We start from the raw sequence: 21659 nt of genomic DNA, 5'->3' as shown, positions 1-21659 counted from the left end.
TCTAGCCTCCATTTTCTCTCTCACTCTCTCTTTCTATACACATACACACACACACATGCAAACACACACACACACACACACACACATAGTTAGATCCCCGCCCCATATCTGTGGGTTTCACGTCTGACATTTGCAGATTTAACCAACCACAGATGAAAACTTTAAAAAAAAAAGAAACAATAAACAGTAATAATATGACAATATAAATGATACAAATTGAAAAACACACCATAACTATTTACATGGGATTATTAGTAACTATTTACATAAGTATTACTAGTAATCTGGAAGTGATTTAAAGTATGCAAAAGGGTGTGTGTAGGTTACATGCAAATATCACACTTCTATATATAAGGGACTTGAACATCCACTAACTTTGGTATCTGCAGGGATCCTGGAACCAATCTTCTACTGATACCAAGGGACCACACACACACACACACACACACACACACACGTGTGTGTGTGTGTATATTGTGTTCTGTTTCTCTGGAGAACCCTGATGTAAGGCTTTAATTAAGAAATCTCAAATATTTATCAAGTCACTGAAAGAGAGATCTATACATCAGCATAAATTTGGCGAACCTTCAGCACAAATTTGGAGAACACGAGTGGTACCTGCTCCATCCATTTGTAGGACTGACTTAGAATAATTGAAGATGCAGGCTCCCTAAGATTGAAAGAAAACATGCATTTTCCTCACCTCCACTGGGAAATAAGAATGAGTATCCTGAAGAAAACCATCTTTGAAGGCAAGAGCTTTAGATATTCCTCTATTTCATTCAATCTGGGTATGGATTTATTCTACAATCATTGAGAAACCATGATGTGTTAGACACTACCATTGGTTTTGATTTTATCTGGGTGAACCTAAAGTATAATCCCATATCAGAGTGTGTCTATCCTGGGATCTGAACCTGGGACAGTTTTTCAGTCCTTTATCCTCAGTCATAATTCTGCTTCTTACCTCCATGTACATACACACATGACTCCACACACGCTCCAGGAATTTCTGCAACACTCTTCTTCTTCCTTCTCCTTCTCCTTCTTTTTCTTCTTCTTCTTCTTTTTGAGACGGGGTCTCACTCTATTGCCCAGACTGGAGTGCAGTGACACAATCTTGACTCACTGCAACCTCCACCTCCTGGGTTCAAGTGATTCTCATGCCTCAGCCTCCCCAGCATCTATGGTTACAGGAGTGTGCCACCACAACCAGCTAATTTTTGTTTTTTAGTACAGACAGGGTTTTGCCATGTTGGCCAGGCTGGTCTCGAACTCCTGATTTCAGGTGATTCCCCCCACCTCGGCCTCCCAAAGTGCTCGAATTACAGGTGTGAGCCACCACAATTTGTCTGGTTTTTCAGCTCTTAAAGCCCATTCTTTTGTCAGTTTCTACTTCCCCAAATATCCAAATGAGAAACAGCCATTTTATTGTTATGGATTCAAGAACTGGAAGAATATCGTGTTCTCTCTTGACTGACATCTACGCAGTCTATGCTCTGAGCCCCACCTCATAACCGAACAAACTTCTGCTGACTTTTTCCCTCCATGCCAGGCACTAGCACATTTGTTATTCGTATCTACCTTGAGACCCATCGGATCATCTCGATTTTATAAGAAATCGGAATCTGAGAATTAGTGACTTTCTAAAATTGGTCAAAAATCATATTGCTTTAAAAAAGGAAAGTTAGGATTCAAACATAGGTCTCATTCTAAAGGTCATGTACAGCTGGGAGTGACAGTGGGGAGGAATAATGTTCTGGATCATTCACCAGTGTGCTTGTGTCCTCTCCTGCTACCCGTCCTCATCCTTGGACCATGGCACATGCTCAGCCCAAGCAGTTAAGACCATCTATCTGGGTTTACTGATCCCAGAGCAAATCAAAGAGCAATAAATATATTCATGCTCGCTTTCTGAGGTTCAAAATAGACTTTTCAAACACGAGGACAGCATGTGGAGAGAAAAGGCATTCTAAGTTATGACAGTCTAAGTCTTTGAGCTGAGACTCTGATCTGCACAGCAGGCAGAGAGGACACTGTCAGAGCCAGGCATCTTCCTTGGCCAATCCAGACTAGAAAACAATTCTCCTTTATGGGTTAGAGAAGAGAGGGCAGTGTCAGCAGCAGAGAAGAGCATCCATAAGTGTCTCTGAGAAGAAGCTCTTGTGTTTCCTGCCCACCTCATCTTTGCCAGACCAAGCCCTGTGGAGACAGGACAGGAAGAGCCCTTCTCGTGCCCCAGGTGGAAGACACTGGTTCATGGCTTCCTACCAAGGGCCCCAAGAGTTTACAAGACTGCAAAATTCTCTTCCCCCCATGGCACTGGAGAGAGGAGATGGTTGCTGTGGTTATAACAGTCTCCAAATATTCCGTAGGGATGTGGGAAGTAGTCATATATTTTCCCAGGTATTGTGATAGGATGTCTAGGGCTGAAGAGTGTGAAGGGCTTTGAGACATGATGACACAGCCTACAGGTTTCACTTGACCAGTGTCCACGTAAGGAGAGGGACTTCTTAGCACACGTGAACTTGGGCAGAGGCTGCTCAGTGACCAAAATGCTAGATAGGTCCCCTGGAATTTAGAAGCTATTCCAGGTATGTGTGTGCACAGTAAGGAGTGTGTGGGGCAACCTTAAATTAATGAAGTGTATTCTATTCTAAATTAGCCTGACTGGCTGGGTGCAATGGCTCATGCCTGCAATCTCCGCACTTTGGGAAGCTGAGGTAGGTCAATTGGTTGAGGTCAGGAGTTTGAGACCAGCCTGGCCAACATGGTGAAAACGCATCTCTACTGAAAACACACAAAAGAATTAGCCAGGCATGGTGGTGGTCACTTGTAATCCCAGCTACTCAGAAGGCTGAGGAAGGAGAATTGATTGAACCCAGGAGGCGGAGGTTGCGGTGAACCGAGATTGCGCCATTGCACTCCAGGCTGGGTAACAAGAGCGAAACTCCGTCTCAAAACAAAAAACAAACAAAACAAAAATATAAAACAAATAATAAATAAATAAATAAATTGGCCTGATTAAAAGTTTCTGATTTTCTGCTGCCAGGTGGAATGAAATCTTGAGATAGAAACGAAGTCAATAAAAGCGTTTACATTTATTTGCACACTAAACACATCAATTTACTACTTATTCCCATCTTCCTTGTTTACTTAGAAAGAATCCATTCATTCATTTTACAAATACAGATTTTCAGAGTAGGAAGAGAGAATAATTCTTCTAAAGATAAAGAAACGCATTACAATAGAATTTGGAAATCTGTGTACCAAGTGGCAAGTCTCATCTGTCCCTGTATCATTAACTGCTCCTTTTCACACTGGTGACTTCCAAGTCCTTATTTGTCAGCATCCTCTTTCTTCCACATCACCGCTGGAGCATTTCCAACCGCCTGCCACCAAACTCAACACATTCAGGGAGAAGAGGGCTGGTCTGGGACCACAGAAATCCTTGTTCTAATCTTGGAGGCAGTGTTCAGTCTGTACTTAGTGAATTGTTAAGTTAATTTGTTTTTTAAGGAAATCAGCCAGGTAATGAATCCACACGCAATTTTATCTGATTTTTGAAATTTAGATTGGTTTTCTATTCCTTGGTGAAGAGAATGGGGTACAGTCACTCCTCTGGGGGGTTCTGCATGAGGAAGTATCCACAATACTTGCTGTTAAGCAGTGATCAGGTAGGGAAGGAAAGTCTTGGCCACATCAACTCTCCTTTGTGAAGCCAACAGCTCTCAACAGGGAGAATAGGACGCTCTGTAGAGCAGGAACATGAATAGGGCTGAGATCCTTCCTGGACGATCCCAGGCAGAACCCTGACCCTCATTCTCCAGGCCCACCTTCCCTCCACGGGGGGCTTTGCACTGCTGGGGAACGGGCAGCCTCCTAACCAAGTGGGTGAAGGATTGACTCCAAGGTCTTATCCCTGACACTCTTAAGGAAGCTCATAATTGCAGTTCCACCTGTGCCCCTGTCTTCTAAAGCCTGAGGAGGCCCTGGGAGATGGTTTGGCTTCCCACACTTTCCCTTGGCTGCAGCTGTGATGATGTATTTGGTGACTATGGTGATGTGATAGCTCCGCAGCTCTGCCAGGGCCTGCAGACACTGGTTATAGGCTGTCAACAAGTACTCCTGTCCGGAGGACAGGATGTAGTCCCTCAGGGAAGGTGCTGAGCGGATGTCTTCTACGAAGGCCTTATGGGAAGGAGGCATGTAATCCCTCATTCTGTACAGAAAGTCAGCTGAAAGAAACAATACAGCATAATGTCATAGCTCCACATGGAAGTATATTAGAGCTCGCCTGCTTCTTTTTTTTTTCTTGAGACAGGTTCTTGCTCTGTCACTCAGGCCGGAGTGCAGTGGCATGATCGCAGCTTACTGCAACCTCTGCCCCTGAGTTCAAGTGATCCTCCCACCTCAGTCTTCTGAGTAGCTGAAGCTACAGGTGTGTGCCACCATGCCCAGCTAATATTTTTTGTATTTCTTTTAGTAGGGATGGGTTCTTGCTTTGTTGCCCAGACATGTCTTGAACTCCGGGCTCAAGCGATCCACCAGCCTCAGACTTCCAAAGTACTGGGATTACAGGCGTGAGCCACGGTGTCCAATCTTGTCTGCTTTTTCAGATAGAAATGCACCAGAAACTGTCACTGGTATTCTAACTCAAATCTACGTTGGCCCTTTTGTTTGCAGATTTCACATACTCAGATGTATATTTCTAACCGTTGACAGGAGATGGAGAAGAGGAAATGAAGTAAGTACATCTCAGATGACAGAGTTGGAACCAGATTTATTTGCCAATGTATAAATGTTTTCTACATATCAAATGTAAACCAAGGATGCAGTTTCTAGCTGCTATGAGGAATATCTGCAAATGTAGGATACAAACCCTTAAATTGACTAGCTGAATACTGTGATGAATTTTGTTTCCTTACTGCTTTGTTTTGGAGGGAGCACGAGAAAAGTAGAAAGTTATATAGAGCCTAAGAAGGCAAAAAAGATAAAGAATGAGTCACTGTTTTAGTAAGAGCCTCTTGAGGCCGGGTACGATGGCTCATGCCTGGAATCCTAGTACTTTGGGAGGCTGAGACGGGCAGATCACGAGGTCAGGAGTTTAAGACCAGCCTGACCAACACAGTGAAACCCCATCTTTACTAAAAATACAAAAAATTAGCTGGATGTGGTGGTGCGTGCCTATAGTTTCAACAACTCGGGAGGCTGAAGCAGCAGAATTGCTTGAACCCAGGAGGCGGACGTTGCAGTGAGCTGCAGAGTGCATTGCACTCTAGCCTGGGTGACAGAGCCAGACTCTGTCTTAAAAGAAAAAAAAAAAAATAGCCTTTTGAAGCCAAGTGGTTTAAAAATCAAATCAATAGATATTTATAGGAAATTCATTATGTGTTTAATATTATGCATGGTAAGTTAACTCGACATCACCAAATGCCAAAATCCATACAAATTATCACAGTTCTAGAGAACTGCCTTGATTCTATGACACTAAGTTCTGGTGATTCTTTTTTTTCTTATCCAACTTGAAAACTTCATTGTATGAAGCATCTCTTTTGCAACTGTTAAAAACTTAACTCGATCCTGGCAGGTAAGAAAATGAGCAATTTCCAGCTTCCAGGCTGATAGATCCCCCTGCTGGTCTAAATAGATTTGGCTGGAGGTTGCACCATTTTGTGGGAAGGGACTTTATCGGAAGAGCCCAGACCTGCTTCCAGCTGGCCCGGACTCATAGCCTTCAAACTGTACATCTCTCCCCCATCTCAGAAAAAGGAAGCCAGTGCCTAAAGATCCAAACCAGTGTTAGTGAACAGCTGGAAATAGAGCACAATTTTAAGATTTGGAAGTAAAACCCAAGATCCTGCTGAGATCTGATATTCCGATATTAATTGACTTGACACGAAAACATTTGGCACTCATGCAGTTTCTTGGCTGACTTAGAGAAATATAAGCTTCATGACATTTTAATTTATACTTGGTTTTATCAATTGGTTAAAAAATAAAAAACACCTCTGCTCTTCTTCCCTCTCCTCTTAAGGGGAAGAAAAATATCCGACTTACCACTTTCCTGGCTATGACGAATGCCTAAGAACTCATCAAAGGCATGAAGCACTGTGCTCTGTGCTGCACTCCCGCCGGAGTATTTCAGGGGCTCTTTGGAGACTCCTTCGTACATCAGCCCTGCAGGCATTGCTGGGTTATCTTTCCATCTAAGCAGGAGTAAAAGTGAGAGAGAAGAAAGGATGCAGGGAGTTAACGGTACATTTTCTGGCATGGAAATAGAGTAAACAAGAAAGGGAACATGATATCAATGGTAATTTTAGGGTGAGGGATTGGGCATCTTTGTAGGATAAGTACTGAAGCATCATCTGGACTCGAGCTTCATAATAAGCTATAAAATCATAGCCCTTTTCTTTCTCATCTAAAGGGTTATCAGGGAGGTAAAGGCTATTTAGAGAAGAATTTGTGGCACTGGCCCCATGGCATATCTATTGCAAATACTCATTTATAAAGATGCCATCAGTGCTGATCAACAGGAACATTTTAGGGGCTCTGGAAAAATTTTCTTCACTTCCTTTGCTAATGTCAACCTTGACGACCAGATACTTAAAACTTTGACAAGTAAAAAGCCTCACAATATACACAAACATCCACAATTAGATACACAGATACGCACAAATAAACACACATACCCTCACACACACATACCCGCACACACACACATACCCCTCCCACACACACATACCCCCCCACACACACACACCTCTTTGTCCTTCCCTGAAACAGTGATAACTGTTAAGTCAGCACACTAAACTACCAATTCTAGGTATTACCCAACTTTGCAATCTGTAATCTACAGATGCTACCTGACTTTGAGGATACTTTTATCAAATACTTTGTTGACCACAGGTATTGATAAGAAGGGTGGATGGGAAGAGTAAAAGCAGGCAGCACAGAGCAAGCCTGTGCCTCACCAGAGGCTGAAGTCAGGGCCATGCAGACAGGCTGGGACTGAGCTGTCGGCCACACTCCGCGAACTAGCTGTTCTCCTCTCCTCCCCTCCCTTCCCCTTCCTCCTCTTCTCCTCCCCACCTTTCCTTTCCTTCTTTGTCTTTCTGATTGCGTTCTTTACTGTTTTCTCTGAGTTCCCCCTCTTTAAGCCTCCATCTGTTTTACTCATTTTCCTGTGTCTGACTTTGCACAGTCTTGAGCAATCACAGTGTGTGTGGATGACTTTATAATGAGTCCAAAACAAGAACAAGCTTCTGTCACATTTGCACCCACCATGCTGTATGGTTTATAAAACATCTTCACATTCATTTTCTCATTTGACCTCTTGTGTGTAGATCAGAACAGGTTGCTGTTTTTTATAGCATTTCACTCTTGTTGCCCAGGCTGGAGGGCAATGGCGCGGTCTCCGTTCACTGCAACCTCCGCCTCCTGGGTTCAAGAGATTCTCCTGCATCAGCCTCCTGAGTAGCTGAGATTACAGGCATGCACCACCATGACTGGCTAATTTTGTATTTTCAGTAGAGTCAGGGTTTCTCCAATTTGCTCAGGCTGGTCTCAAACTCCCAACCTCAGGTGATTTGTCTGTCTCGGCTGGGTTTTTTATATACTTCATTTCATAGATAAAGTAACAAAGACTCAAAGCAATTAAGGTTTCAGGGTCGTACTGTTAAAGGATGATAGAGCCAGAACTTGATCCCCAAACCTGCAATTCTCTAAATTCATTGTACAAGAACCCCGTATGTGGATTTCCATTTTTACTAAGAAATATTGTCTTTTCCTCTGAAAGCCAGAAACCACCACCTTCTCTGTTATGAGTTTAAATAACAGATTTACATTGATGTGCCACCTTTTTCCTATAGTTCTAGAAGTCATTTTGCTCAAGAGAAAGGACACACGCACACACCATGTACACACACAATAGCCACAGACAGACTGCCGTGTTTGCTGTTCATGATATTTTTCGAATACTGCTCTAGGTTGGAAGTGCTATAAGGAGGCCGGTTGTCTTCACTGGGGGCTCTTTGGGTTGGCTGTGCTATGGCTTCACTGGATAAACAGCACAGTGGCCTTTGCAACTGGGGCAATATCACTCTGGAAAGAGACCAGGTACAGAAAGCAGTGCAGGAGAATGGTGGGAAGAAGAAAGGAGAGTTTCCTACTGCAAGGTCCTCACAGGCTGAAGCTGAAAGGAGCAAGACCTCTACGTCAAGCAGATACGGAATTTAATCTCAGCTTTGCTATGTATTAACAGTAAGCCTTGGCTTAGTTAATTCACCGCTCTGATCCTCAGCTTTCTCACCTGAGTACATTAGTATCTACCTTACTGGATTGTTGTGAGAACTAATAAAATAATACCTGCCCAGGGCCTGGCACATGTTAAGCATTCAATGAACACTAGCCATTTTCTCATATTATTTAGAGTGAGTTGGAATCCCTGCTCCGCTTTCATTACTGTGTTACATTGTACAAATCTCTCTGAGGCTTAGTTTTCCCATTGTATTTGCTTCCTACAGCTGAATAAAATAGGTTCTAGAGAGGTTTTGTGACTTGTCAAATGTTGAGATGCTGGTACAATAAAGTTGATGAACAACATTTTATAGGGATGAAATATGAAAGATGTAATGCTATTGGGTGAGATATGGACACACTTGTTCGGATTTGTCTTTGTAATCTGGGTGATGGTCTTACGGAGTCATTGGGGCTCTAAGACTAGCTCCTTCCCATCTTGACTACTGCTAAATGTTGCAGTCTCAAAATGTCAGTCCTTGGACTCCTCCTACTCTCAGTTCCCAAATGGTCTTATCTAGCCTCATGGATTTAGAAAACAGCTATATTCTGAGGTTGCATGCCATGGCTCACACCTATAATCCCAGCACTTTGGGAGGCCCAGGTGGGAGGATCACTTGTGGTCAGGAGTTCGATATCAGCCAGGTCAGCACAGTGAAAATTCCATCAAAAATACAAAAATTAGCCTGGCATAGTGGTGCATACCTGTTGTCCCAGCTACTGGGGAGGCTGAGGCAGGAGAATCGCTTGAACCTGGAGGCAGAGGTTGCAGTGAGCTGAGATTGTCCCACTGCACTCCAGCCCAGGCAAGAGAGACAGACTGTCTCAAAAACAAAAACAAAAACAAACAAAACAAAAAATCCAATATCCTGACTATTTACAAGTACAGAAAGCTATTTACGCCTCTAGCTGGACCTCCCCTCTATATTCTCGACTCGTGCAGCCAACGGCCTACTTGACGTGAGTGTGTCCCCAAACTGATCTCCTGATTTCCTTTCTTCTATGCTAGACTTCTTCCTTCTATACTCTTCCTTATTGGAGTAAATGATGGCTCTGTTTTCTCAGTGAACCAGGTCCCAAAACCCTGAAAATTATCTTTGACTCATATCTTTCTATCAACTTTGATTTCAGTCTATATCCAGAATCTGACTGTTTCTCAACACCTTAAGCTCTTCTACCATAGTGAAAGCCACCACCCTGGACTGTAGTGATGGCTTCTTAAATATTTTCCCTGCTCCCGTCTTTATTCTCAGAATCTATTTCCTACTCAGTCAGTACAGAGATGATTTTCTTTTTTTTTTTTTTTTTTTTTTTTGATTTTTTTTTTTTTTTTTTTAGGGAAAAAGAGAAAAAGAAGGGGAAAAAAAGAAAAAGGGGGAAAAAGGAATATTACTTCATTCCTAAAATGGGTTTCAATAATGGCCAATCAATATTTTGAGTGTTTAAAGTGGTTAATGCATATTTTATGTGTTTAAAATGGAGACCTCTATTGTGTTTATTTGTTCTGGCTCTGAGTTCAAATCCTGGATATCGTTATCAATTTGTTGTCTCGTTGAATCTAAATCTATGTGTCTTATGTATCTGGGTGTTAAGATCTCTTATTGTTACATTAATCCTTTTACCCTTGTATCCTTATAGCTTTGAAATCTATTTTGTCAAATGTGAAAATTGCAACTCCTGCTTTTTATTTATTTATTTTTGCTCTCCATTTGGTTGGTATGTTTTTTTTTTCCAACCCTTTATTTTGAGTCTATGTATATCTTTGGATATACCGTTGGATTTTGTCTGTATCTTTTGATTGGGAGATTTGGTTGATTTAACTTTAGGGTTGCTGCCATTTGATATTAACTGGCTATTTTGTCCTTTTGTTGATAAAAATTCTTCTTTATGTTAACGCTCTTTACTTTTTGGTGTATTTTTAGAAAGGATCATACTGGTTGTTCCTTTCTGTGTATAATGCTTCTTTTAGAAGTTCTTGTAAAGCAGGCCTGGTGGTAATAAAATCTCTGAGTACTTGCTTGTTCCTAAAAGATTTTATTTTTCCTTCAAATGTAAAGCTTAAATTGGCAGGATATGAAATTCTGGGCTGAAAGTTTTGTTCTTTAAGTATATTGAATATTGGCCCCCACTCTCTTCTAGCTTGTAGGGTTTCCGTTGAGAGATCTGCTGTAAGCCTAATAGGCTTACCTTTATGGGTAACTTGATCTTTCTCTCTGGCTGCCCTTAATATTTTCTCCTTCATTTCGATCTTGGTGAATCTAACGATTATGTGCCTTGGGGTTGGTCTTCTTGAGGAATATCTTTGTGGTGTTCTCTGTATTGCCTGGGGTTGAATAGTGTCCTGCTTTGCTAAATTAGGAAAATTTTCCTGGATAATGTCCTGGAGAGTATTTTCCAGCTTGACTTCATTCTCTCCGTCACATTCAGGTACACCAATCAAGCGTATATTAGGTCTTTTCACATAGTCCCATATTTCTTGGAGACTTTGCTCATTCCTTTTTATCCTTTTTTCTCTATTCTTGTCTTGTCGTTTTGTTTCATTAAGTTGGTCTTCGACCTCTAATACCCTTTCTTCTGCTTGATACAGAGATGATTTTCAGCTCAAGGCAGATCATGTTGTTATTCTTTTCAAAGCATGTCAGTGTTGTCCATCTCACTCAGAAAAGAAGCCGGCAAAGCTCTACATGATCCAGTCTCTGCGATCACCTCACTCTTCTCTCTTTTTTTTTGAGACTGAGTTTTATTCTTGTTGTCCAGGTTGGAGTGCAATGATGTCATCTTGGCTTGCCGCAACCTCCACCTCCCAGGCTCAAGTAATTCTCCTGTCTCAGCCTCCTGAGTAGCTGAGATTACAGCTAGGCGTGGTGGTGGGTGCCTGTAATCCCAGCCACTAAGGAGACTGAGGCAAGAGAATGGCTTGAACCACGGAGGCAGAGGTTGCAATGAGCTAAGATTGTGCCACTGCACTCCAGCCTGGGAAGCAAGAGCAAGACTGTGTTTCAAATAAAAATAAAAATAAAAATAGCATCCTGTAAGTATGTATTATATATCCAGAATATGTAGACCCAAGCATAGTTCTTGAAAGAATATGGCCAGCTTAAAATGCCATCCAATGTCTCAAATGGCCAAGTGACATTAATCAATCTGCCTCCAGTGCCTCACCTTGAAGAGAATGTCACATTGAAGGTGACAGAGATAACATCAGCGTAAAAGTCAAAAAAGATAAAAGAAGCCCTCTACTTTCGAAACTCATGTTCTCTAGCTTGGTAATTCTAGTCTGAGGAAGCGAAATTGTGTTTCCTTGAGCAGACCGAATATTGCTCCCATACATTCTCAGGTCCAAGATGCTACTGTGAAAAAAGAGGAGCCATTTTCCTTTCAAATACCTGCAGGCAAGATATTTTTAAGCCTTTTTGCAGCAACTTTCTAGCAACCCCAAGCAAAGAGGAAGTTTTAGTAGAAAAAAAAGAGATGACTTCTTTTTGTCTGTTTTTTTTTTTGTTTTTGCAAAGGCTAACCTCCTTGAGAAATTTAATGTGAGTGGAAACTGAAAGGAATAAATATATATCATCTACACATAATATATCGCCATTTTTCTGAATAAAAATGTTTTGTAAAAAGTAAGCAAAAAGGCCGGGTATGATGGCTCATGCCTGTAATCCCAGCACTTTGGGAGGCCAAGGTGGGCGGATCACCTAAGGTCAGGAGTTCGAGACCAGCCTGGCCCACATGGCAAAACCTCGTCTCTACAGAAAATACAAAAATTAGCTGGGTGCGGTGGCATGCGCCTATAGTCCCAGCTACTTGAGAGGCTGAGAAGTTGCAGTGATATTGACACCATACCAATAGCCCGCCATTGCACTCCAGCCTGGGTGACCTCTGTCTAAAAAAATAAATAAATAAAAATGAAAAATAAACCAAAAATAGGATAAAGAATAAATAAGCAAATTTACATTTTTCAAGACAATGCCAATGGCAATTCTCAATAATCCAGATGTTTTTGGCCATCTACACTTATTAATGCATGTAGGATTTAGTACTGGCCACTTTGCTACATGGGAAATATTTTGAGGGTAAGAAACAGAGGGGAGGCATTCATGTAAATCACAGATAAAATGTGTCAATGACTCGGAATTTATTTTAATGAAAGTAAAATCACCTTCTAGTTCCCATCTGATCATGGCAATTTCAGAATGTATAGTTCATCCTCAGCAGATGCTTCTGACATAAGGAAGAAGTAGAATCAATTTGTTCCTTGAAGGATACTGTGGTAGGTATAATTCTAAAAATGGTTCTCCAAGATTTTTATCATAATTCTTAGAGCCATTAGTATTAATGAGATATCATGTCTGTCAGTATAATATATTCTGCCATAGGGGACTTTGCAGGTGTAATTAAGGTTACCAATCAGTTGACCTTGACATAGAGACCCTGGATTACCTAGGTAAGCTGAATCTAATCACATAAGACCTTTAAAATCAGAGTTTTCTCTGGCTAGTGATAGAAGGAGAAGTGAGAGGGAATCAACGTGCTAGAAGGATTAGAAGTGCCAGTGCTGGCTGGGTGCAGTACTCCTGTAATCTCAGTACTTTGGGAGGCCAAGGCAGGTGGACCACTTGAGGTCAGGAGTTCCAGACCCGCCTGGCCAAAATGGTGAGCCCCCGTCTCTGCTAAAAAAACAAAAATCAGCCAGTGTGTTGGTGAGCGACTGTAATCCCAGCTACTCGGGAGACTGAGGCAGGAGAATTGTTTGAACCCAGGGAGGCAGAGGTTGCAGTGAGCCAAGTTCGTGCCACTGCACTCCAGCCTGGGTGGCAAGAGCAAGACTCTGTCTCAAAACAAACAAAAAAGTGCCAATACTGAGATGAAATAAAACACATGACAAGGAATACTGGATGCCTCAAGACGCTGGGAGCAGCGCCTGTCCGACAGCCAGCAAGGAAACAGATCTCAGTTCTAGAACCACAAAACACTGAATTCTGACAACAACCTAAATGAATTTTTAAGGGAATTCTTCCCCAGATCTTCAGTTAAAAGCCAAGCCCAACAGATAAATTGACTTCGGCCTTTTGAGACCCTAAGTGGAAAACCCAGTTGAGCTTGCCTATGATTCTGACTTACAGAATTGTGAAACAATGAATGCGTACTGTATTTAGCTGCTAAATTTGTGGTACATTGTTATGCAACAAGAGAAAACACAGATTTAGAGAGCAGTGTGAAGCACAAAGGGACTTTCCAGAATTGGGTGCTTCCTAAATCCCAGTCTTTCTGCATCTGTAGTATAAGTCTGCTATGTGGTAGCATGCAACTTTTAAAAAATCGTCCATTTTTCTCTTTCTAATCCTGTTGAAGGTATACAGAGAAAGTCTAAATTCTGAGGCACACTTTCAGCAGCTCCATTTCTGCATCCTTCTTTTTGTTTTCCCTTTTCCCCATAAACCATGCACCTATTACTCTCAACCTTGGAAACAGTCTTGTTTCCACTCTGTACCCTTTACAATGAGGATGCCATCCCCACTCCCACCCAGGCTGGACCCCATTTAAAGTGCTTCACACATCAAACCCACCCAATCTAAAGCAACACAGTATGTGTTGCTTCTCTGTCCTTGCACCAACGCAATATATTAGTAATTGATTTTTAGCATTTGCATGTCTCTTGCTGTATCCAGACACTGCTTCAGATTATTTCTATTGATAGCACTTCAGGTATCTCCTAGTTAATAAGATGGCCCACTAGATGACATCTATTTGACATATTCACCTCATCCATCCTTTGCCTCTACCTTTCATTTTTCACTGTTTAAAAATTGAACAAAAACAAATAAAAAACTCCTAATTTTTTGAAGTTAATAGGAAGGCAATCTGATTAAAACATGTCAAGGAAAGAATGGCTCTTCCGTTTAAGCAAAGCACGTATATAAAGGTAGAGTCCTCGGCCAGCTGCAGTGGCTCACGCTTGTAATTCCAACACTTAGGAAGGCCAAAGTGGACAGATCACCTGAGGTGAGGAGTTCCAGACCAGCCTGACCAACATGGCAAAACTTCATCTCTACTAAAAATACAAAAATTAGCCAGGCTTGTTGGTGGCTGCTGGTAATCCCAGCTACTTGGGAGGCTGACACAGGAGAATTGTTTGAACCCAGAGGCAGTGGTTGCAATGAGCTGAGATTGTACCACTGCACTCCAGCCTGGGTGACAAGATCAAGACTGTGTCTCAAAAATAAAATAAAATAAAATAAATAAAATAAAAGTAGCGTTCTCTAGGTGAAGAAATTTCAAGCTACGTGACAAAAGAATACTCAGAAATATTAAAAAAATGGTTTGGGGTAGTGTTTAAGTCTGTTTCTGCTGCTACAACCAAATATATTAGACTGGGTAATTTCTAAATATAGATGTTCCTTAATTCGCAATTGGTTACATCCTAATAAACCCATTGTAAAGTGAAAGTATCACAAGTCAAAAATGCATTCAACACACCTGGCCTACCAGACACCATAGCTTACTTAGCTTAGCTGCCCTTAAATGTGCTCAAAACACTTACATTAGCTCACAGTTGGGCAAAATCACCTCACACAAAGCTTATCTTATGTCAGTGTGTTGCGTATCCTATGGAATTTATTAAATACTGTACCGAATGTGAAAAACAGAATGGTCATATGAGTACTCAAAGTAGTTTCTACTGAATATGTATGCTTCTGAACCAACATAAAGTCAAAAAATCATATGTCAAACTATATTAAGTTGGGTACTACCTATAACAGAAATTTACTTCTCACAGCTCTGGAGGCTGGGAAGTCCAAGACCAAGGTGCTGGCAAGTTCAGTGTCTGGTGAGGGCCTGGTCTCCACTTCCAATGTAATGCCTCAACTCCTGTCCTCACAGAGTGAAAGGGACAAGGAATGGAAGGAAAAAGGGCAAAGCCGGCCAGGGGAGCTCCCTCCAGCCCTTATTAAGGGTATTAATTCCACTCATGGGGGTTGTTTTCTCCTCTCAGAGGAGACATAATCACCTCCCAGAGGCCCCACCTTCAAATACCTCACTGTCACAATTCATTTTTAACATGAATTTTGGAGGGACACATTCATTCAAACCACAATGTAGCTCATCCAGGAACTTGAGAAAGAGAGTCTATGCTATCCAACCCTATACTACACTATTCACCCCCTACTTGCCTTAATAACAAGAGCAAAAAGTAGATAGATGTAAGTGATAGAACTGTGTGAGTGGCGTACTGTGTTTTTCTTCTCCTTCTGTCATTGAGCCAGAATTCTACGAAGACTGAATACAAATGGATCTAAATTGCCTAGGGACAATCACTCTGAACTTCAATCTTTAGTCCTCAGTGTTACTTGTCGTGCAGATGGTATCCTACTTCTTTTATCTGAGGGTGGATTCCTAGCAAGGGTCAGTTGGTATGTTTCTTACGCTAAGAAGCTTCTGTCTGTTTCTCACCTTGCACATTTGGTCAATGCTACAGAGACCTCACACAGGAAAACAACTGAACTATACTTACCCAGAGAGAAAGATCCGGATGACTGCATAAAATATGTCTGGATCTACATAATCTGGAGAAGCAATCAAAATGTGAACTTTACTACAGGCAAAGAAAGCAATTGGTTACATGTGCATGGGCCCCGCTGCTTTCTCAGAGCTCCTTCTCTATCTGATATGCACGGAAGCTGGAATGAAAGCTGCAGCAGAGGAGGGATAGAATGTTCTCTTCTGCAGTCCCCCTCATGGGTGCTCCCAGAACTTCTAAACTATTCCATATGTTGGCCTTTTCTATTTGTACTTAAAAATAACAACTAAAAAGAGATCAAAGCCACCTGTAAACATGTAATATTTTAAACAGGCGATGTTTGAGAAAATGAGGGAAGGGAAGAGAAGAAAAGCAGACAGAATCACCTCTCTCAAGGCTTTCGCAAGAGATGAAAACTAAACTAACGGATGCTCAATGGAAGGTCTGAATATTCCGCAAAGGACAGAGGAGCGGAGCAAGTGTCCCTTGCCCAGGGACGGCCACACTAGGTCAGAGACAGGTTCACTTAGCTTCATGTTTAACTGCCTTCGGTAATAGAAACAGCTGTTTTTATCTATTCCAATGTTCAGGGATAATCGATTCTTCCAGTTTATTAAATTGTAATGTAAGGAAGCCTGCCCTCTTATTTGTACTAAATTTCTTTTCATCAACTTTTGAAGGTTGTTCTATTGTTTTCACAGTAGGACCTCTCTGAATTCTGTCACCTGGCATATGTCTATCTTACTGAGATCTCTATCTTTGTCTGTTTCTGAGATATCTATCTATCTACATCTTTGATGCGAGACCTAACTAATAATATCTCCACACCATCAACTTCCTTTTTCTACCATCCCGAATAGTCTTTGATCCTGTTTCTTTTTCTTGCTCCCTAATTTCTGGATGACTCATGTATTCCTTCAGCCTCCAGGCCTCCAGATGCTACTCGGTGGTGCCACATTCTGTCTGCTCACATGTGACAATGCCCCATGCGCTAGATTTTTACTGGGTCCTATTTCTATGTCTTGCTTATTTGATGCTCTATTTTCACCAAAGCTGATAAGAAACTACTACTTTTTGCTGAAGCAGAATGACTGGCAATACTTCAATATTTTGCCCAACTTAACATATTATAAAAGGTAAAGTGAAATAATCATTTCAACAGATGTAAAATATCTTTTATGTAAAACAATTTCAATAGATGTAAAAAAATCCATTATGATTAAAACAGACATGCAGAAAACTTCAGCTAATTAGGAATAATGTTCTTAAATGGATAAAAGGAATCCACAGAAAAGCCTATGGTATACATTATACTTAACAGTAAAGTATGAAAAACAATTTTTTTAGAGGAACAATCCAAGATGGCCAGTCGCTAACATCTCGGGATTGCAGCTCCCAGCAAAAGCTCAGACAACGAGAGGACACCACACTTTCAGACAAATTCTGGTCAGTCACAGAGCAGAAGATTCCCAGTGGAGGAGCTCCACGGGTTGCCAGCATGACTCTTGTGGCTGGCGCAGCAGTTTCGTCGGCACCTCGGCACAGCAGCTCTTGGTGCAGAGTAAACGGGACTGGTTCCCCTCCTGACCGAGGCTTGGAGGAGCCACACGGGTCACCAGCGCGACTCTTGTGGCCGGCGCAGTGGTTGTGCCAGCACCTCGGCGTGGCAGCTCTTGGTGCAGAGTAAACGGGACTGGTTCCCCTTCTGACCGAGGTTTGGAGCTCTGGGAAGGCAGGGTCGCCTATTACAGACTCAAGAAGGAAGCCAGACTGGAGATTCCCGGGCAGAAAAGCACCATCAGTCTTAACGCCGCTGTTTTGGCTGGTGCAGTGCGTTGCTCATATTTCGGCCCTGGGAATTAACAACTTGGACGTCCACTCAGAGACCTAATTTGAAAGTTGGTAATTACAAAGACGACAGGTGGATAAATTTACAATGATGGGAAGAAACCAGCATAAAAAGGCTGAGAATACTCAAAATCAGAATGCCTCTCCCTCTAAAGAGGATCACACTTCCTCATCAACAAGGGAACAAGACTTGATTGAGAACGAGTGCATCCCATTAACAGAATCAGGCTTCCAAAGATGGATAATAAGAAACTTCTGTGAGTTAAAAGAACATGTTGCAGCCAAATGTAAAGAAACTAAGAACTTTGAAAAAAGGTTTGACGAAATCCTAATGAGAATAGACAACTTAGAGAGGAATATAAGTGAATTAATGGAACTGAAGAATGCAATGCAGGAACTCCGAGAAGTATGCACAGGTTTAAACACTCGAATTGTTCAAGCAGAAGAAATGATATCAGAGGTAGAAGTCCAACTTACTGAAATAAAACGAGAAGACAAGATCAGAGAAAAAAGGATAAAAAGGAATGAGCAAAGTCTCCAAGAAATGTGGGTCTATGTGAAAAGACCAAATTTACATTTGATAGGTGTACCTGAATGCAATGGAGAGAATGAATCCAAGCTGGAAAATATTCTTCAGGATATTATTCAGGAAAATTTTCCTAAACTAGCAAAGCAGGACAATATTCAACCCCAGGTAATACAAAGAACACCACAAAGATATTCCTCAAGAAGAGCAACCCCAAGGCACATAATCGTTAGATTCACCAGGGTTGAAACAAAGGAGAAATTACTAAGGGCAGCCAGAGAGAAAGGTCAGGTTAATTACAAAGGGAAGCCTATCAGACTTACAGCAGATCTCTCAGCAAAAACTCTACAAGCCAGAAGAGAGTGGGGGCCAATATTCAACATCCTTAAAGAACAGAACTTTCAGCCCAGAATTTCATATCCAGCCAAACTAAGCTTCACAACTGAAGGAAAAATAAAATCTTTTATGAACAAGCAAGTACTCAGAGATTTTATTACCACCAGGCCTGCTTTACAAGAGCTTCTGAAAGAAGCATTACACATAGAAAGAAACAACCAGTATTAGCCTTTCTAAAAATATACCAAAAAGTAAAGAGCATCAACATAAAGAAGAATTTACATCAACGAATGGATAAAACAGCCAGTTAACATTAAATGGCAGTAATCCTAAATTTAAATCGACTAAATCCCCCAATCAAAAGATACAGCCAAAACCCAACGGCATGTTACATCCAGACCCATTTCACTTGCAAGGATACACAAAGACTCAAAACAAAGGGATGGAGAAAGATTTACCAACCAAATGGAGAGCAAAAATAAATGAATAAATAAAAAGCAGGAGTTGCAATTCTCGTATCTGATAAAATAGATCTTAAAGCAACAAAGATATAGTGGTAAAAGGATCAATGCAACAAGAAGAGCTAACGATCCTAACACCCAGATACATAAGACCTATAAAGAGACTTAGACTCAACGAGACAGAAAATTAATAAGGATATCAAGGACTCAAACTCAGATCCGGAACAAGTAAACTTAATAAATATTTATAGAGCTCTCCACTTTAAATATACAAAATATACATTCTGGTCAATACCACATCACACCTACTCATAGGTTTAAATGAAACATTGATTGGCCATTATTAATACCCATTTTTTTTTTTAGTATAAAGCAACATTTCCCTTCTCTCTCCTTCTTTTTCTTCCTCTTTCTTCCTCTCCTTCACTCCTTTTTTTTCTTTCCTTCTCTCAAAAAAAGAAAAAAAAGAAATCAACTTGTAGACCTCTAGATCCAGGTCGGTAATGTCTCTCTCATTGCTCGATTTCCTTCCTTCCCTTCTCTCCCTCCCTCCCTGCCTCCCTTCCTTCCTCCCTCCCTTCCTCCTTTCCTCCCTTCCTGCCTTCCTCCCTTCCTAAAATAAAAAAATAAAAACAATTTTTTTAATGTGAAACTAAACAAGGATCAACACTTCCACTCAATACTGTGTTAGAGGTCCTAGCCAGGACAATAAGCAAAAAAATTAAAAAGAAATAAGAATTGTTAATTTTATAAATGAAGAAACAAAGCATTCTACTCAAACAATATAATTTATAAATAGAAAACACATATAATCTACTGATAATTGTTATAATGAATAATAGTGTTTACCAAGGTGCTAGATTTAAGGTTGATATTCAAATATCAATATCATTTTTTAAATTGACAACGAACAGGTAAGAGGCAGTTAAATTGAAAGACACTGTATTAATTAGAAACAAAAATATCAAGTAACTATGAATAAAGCAGAAGATAGGTAAGCCTTTTAGCTTGAAAGAAACTGAAGAAAAACTAGTAAATTAAAGAATGTAGTCTCATTTTAAAAGTTATTTTTATTTATTTATTTATTTATTTTTAGACAGAGTCTTACTCTGTTGCCCAGGCTGGAGTGCAGCGGCACAGTCTTGCTCACTGCAACCTCCGCCTCCTGGATTCAAGCAATTCCCCTGCCTAAGTCTCCCAAGTAGCTGGGACTACAGGCATGCATCACCACGCCTGGTTAATTTTTGTGTTTTTAGCAAAGATGGGATTTTGCCACATTGGCAAGGCTAGTTTCAAACTCCTGACCTTAGGTAATCCACCCACCTTGGCCTCCCAAAAGGATATATTCTCTTATACTGTGTTCATAGACAGGAAAACTCAATATGAATATCTAAAAGAAGAAATATATTGAAGAGAAGAGTTCTCTGTATTTCAGGCCATATGACAAAAGAAGAATATCCAGCAATATGAAGAAATGATTTGACGTAGTTCACCCAGGAATTTTAGTCATTATTTTATACTATTCTCTGTCTATTTGCCTTATTCATAATACAGAAATATTAAGTAGAATATCAAAATCATGTCGTTTTTCTCCAAATTAATGTAGACATTTAATAAAATTTGAGCAAAATTTCCAATCTGAATTTTTTATTTTATTTTTGGAGATGGAATCTTGCTCTGTCACCCAGGCTGGAGTACAGTGGTGTGATCTTGGCTCACTGCAACCTCTGCCTGCCGAGTTCAAGCAATTCTCCTGCCTGAACCTCCCAAGTAGCTGGAATTCAGGAGCCCAACGCCCAGCTAATTTTTGTGTTTTTAGTAGGGACGGCAAACATTTTGCCATGTTTGCCAGGCTGTTCTCAAACTCCTGACCTCAAGTGATCTGCCCGCCTTGACCTCCCAAAGTGCTGGGATTACAGGTGTGAGCCACTGCACCCAGCTCCAACATAGATTTTTAAAATGGAACTTGGCTAGCTGATTCAATGGGGTTTGCTCTACTTGAAAATGAGGAATACCTCGAAGCTAGAGTTTTTAAGGCAGATGATATTGTTGCAGGGAAAGACAGATGAAACAGAACAGAGAGCCTAGAAAACACACACATTCAGGAGGCAGATTGCTTGAGATAAGAAATTTGAGATCAGCCTAGCCAACAGAGTGAAATTCTGTCTCTATTAAAAATACAAAAATTAGCCTGGTGTGGTGGCACACGCTTATAATCCCAGCTATTTGGGAGGCTGAAGCCGGAGAATCGCTGAACCCGGGAGGTGGAGGTTGCGGTGAGCAGAGATCAAGCCGATATCAAGCACTTTAGCCTGGGCAACAGAGCAAGGCTCTGCCTCAAAAAAAAAAAAAGTATTTATGACTTATGGTGACAGAATAATTTCTTATGCAAGACCTCTTAAACCACAAACGTTTACAAATGATTGATAGGTTGACGACATTTAAATTAAGAACTTTTACTTTCAAAAGGCATAAGATGAACCGTAACATTTGCGACACATATAATTAACAAAAATCAGACTCCAGATTGTACAAAAAACTTATAAAAAAACCAACAAGTAAGATAAAAGCCTAATTAACATAAGAATGAAGAAAGACGGTGAGGAGCAGTGGCTCAAGCCTGTAATCCCAGCACTTTGGGAGGCCGAAGCTGGCGGATCACAAGGTCAGG

At 41.0% G+C, this 21659-nt stretch overlaps 1 protein-coding gene across 3 annotated transcripts in view; it reads right to left on the bottom strand.

Moving 5' to 3' along the window:
• Nucleotides 1–3082: 3082 nt before the first annotated feature.
• The window catches only part of IDO2 (indoleamine 2,3-dioxygenase 2), a 71384-nt gene continuing 52807 nt past the window's right edge, over nt 3083–21659 (bottom strand). For all 3 annotated transcript variants that reach the window (XM_002756985.7, XM_008979368.5, XM_078346903.1), the window contains 3 exons: nt 15812–15863; nt 6061–6209; nt 3083–4238 (listed from right to left, as the gene is read on the bottom strand). In XM_002756985.7, coding sequence (XP_002757031.3) covers nt 3883–4238; nt 6061–6209; nt 15812–15863 — 557 coding nt within the window. In that variant the 3' untranslated portion in view covers nt 3083–3882. The remainder of the gene's footprint in view (nt 4239–6060; nt 6210–15811; nt 15864–21659) is intronic.

The sequence above is a fragment of the Callithrix jacchus genome, chromosome 13, assembly GCF_049354715.1.
Source record: "Callithrix jacchus isolate 240 chromosome 13, calJac240_pri, whole genome shotgun sequence".
In the NCBI taxonomy this organism is placed as follows: Eukaryota; Metazoa; Chordata; class Mammalia; order Primates; family Cebidae; genus Callithrix; species Callithrix jacchus.
Note: the sequence above shows the minus strand (reverse complement) of the source record. Positions and strands in the feature narration are given on the sequence as shown.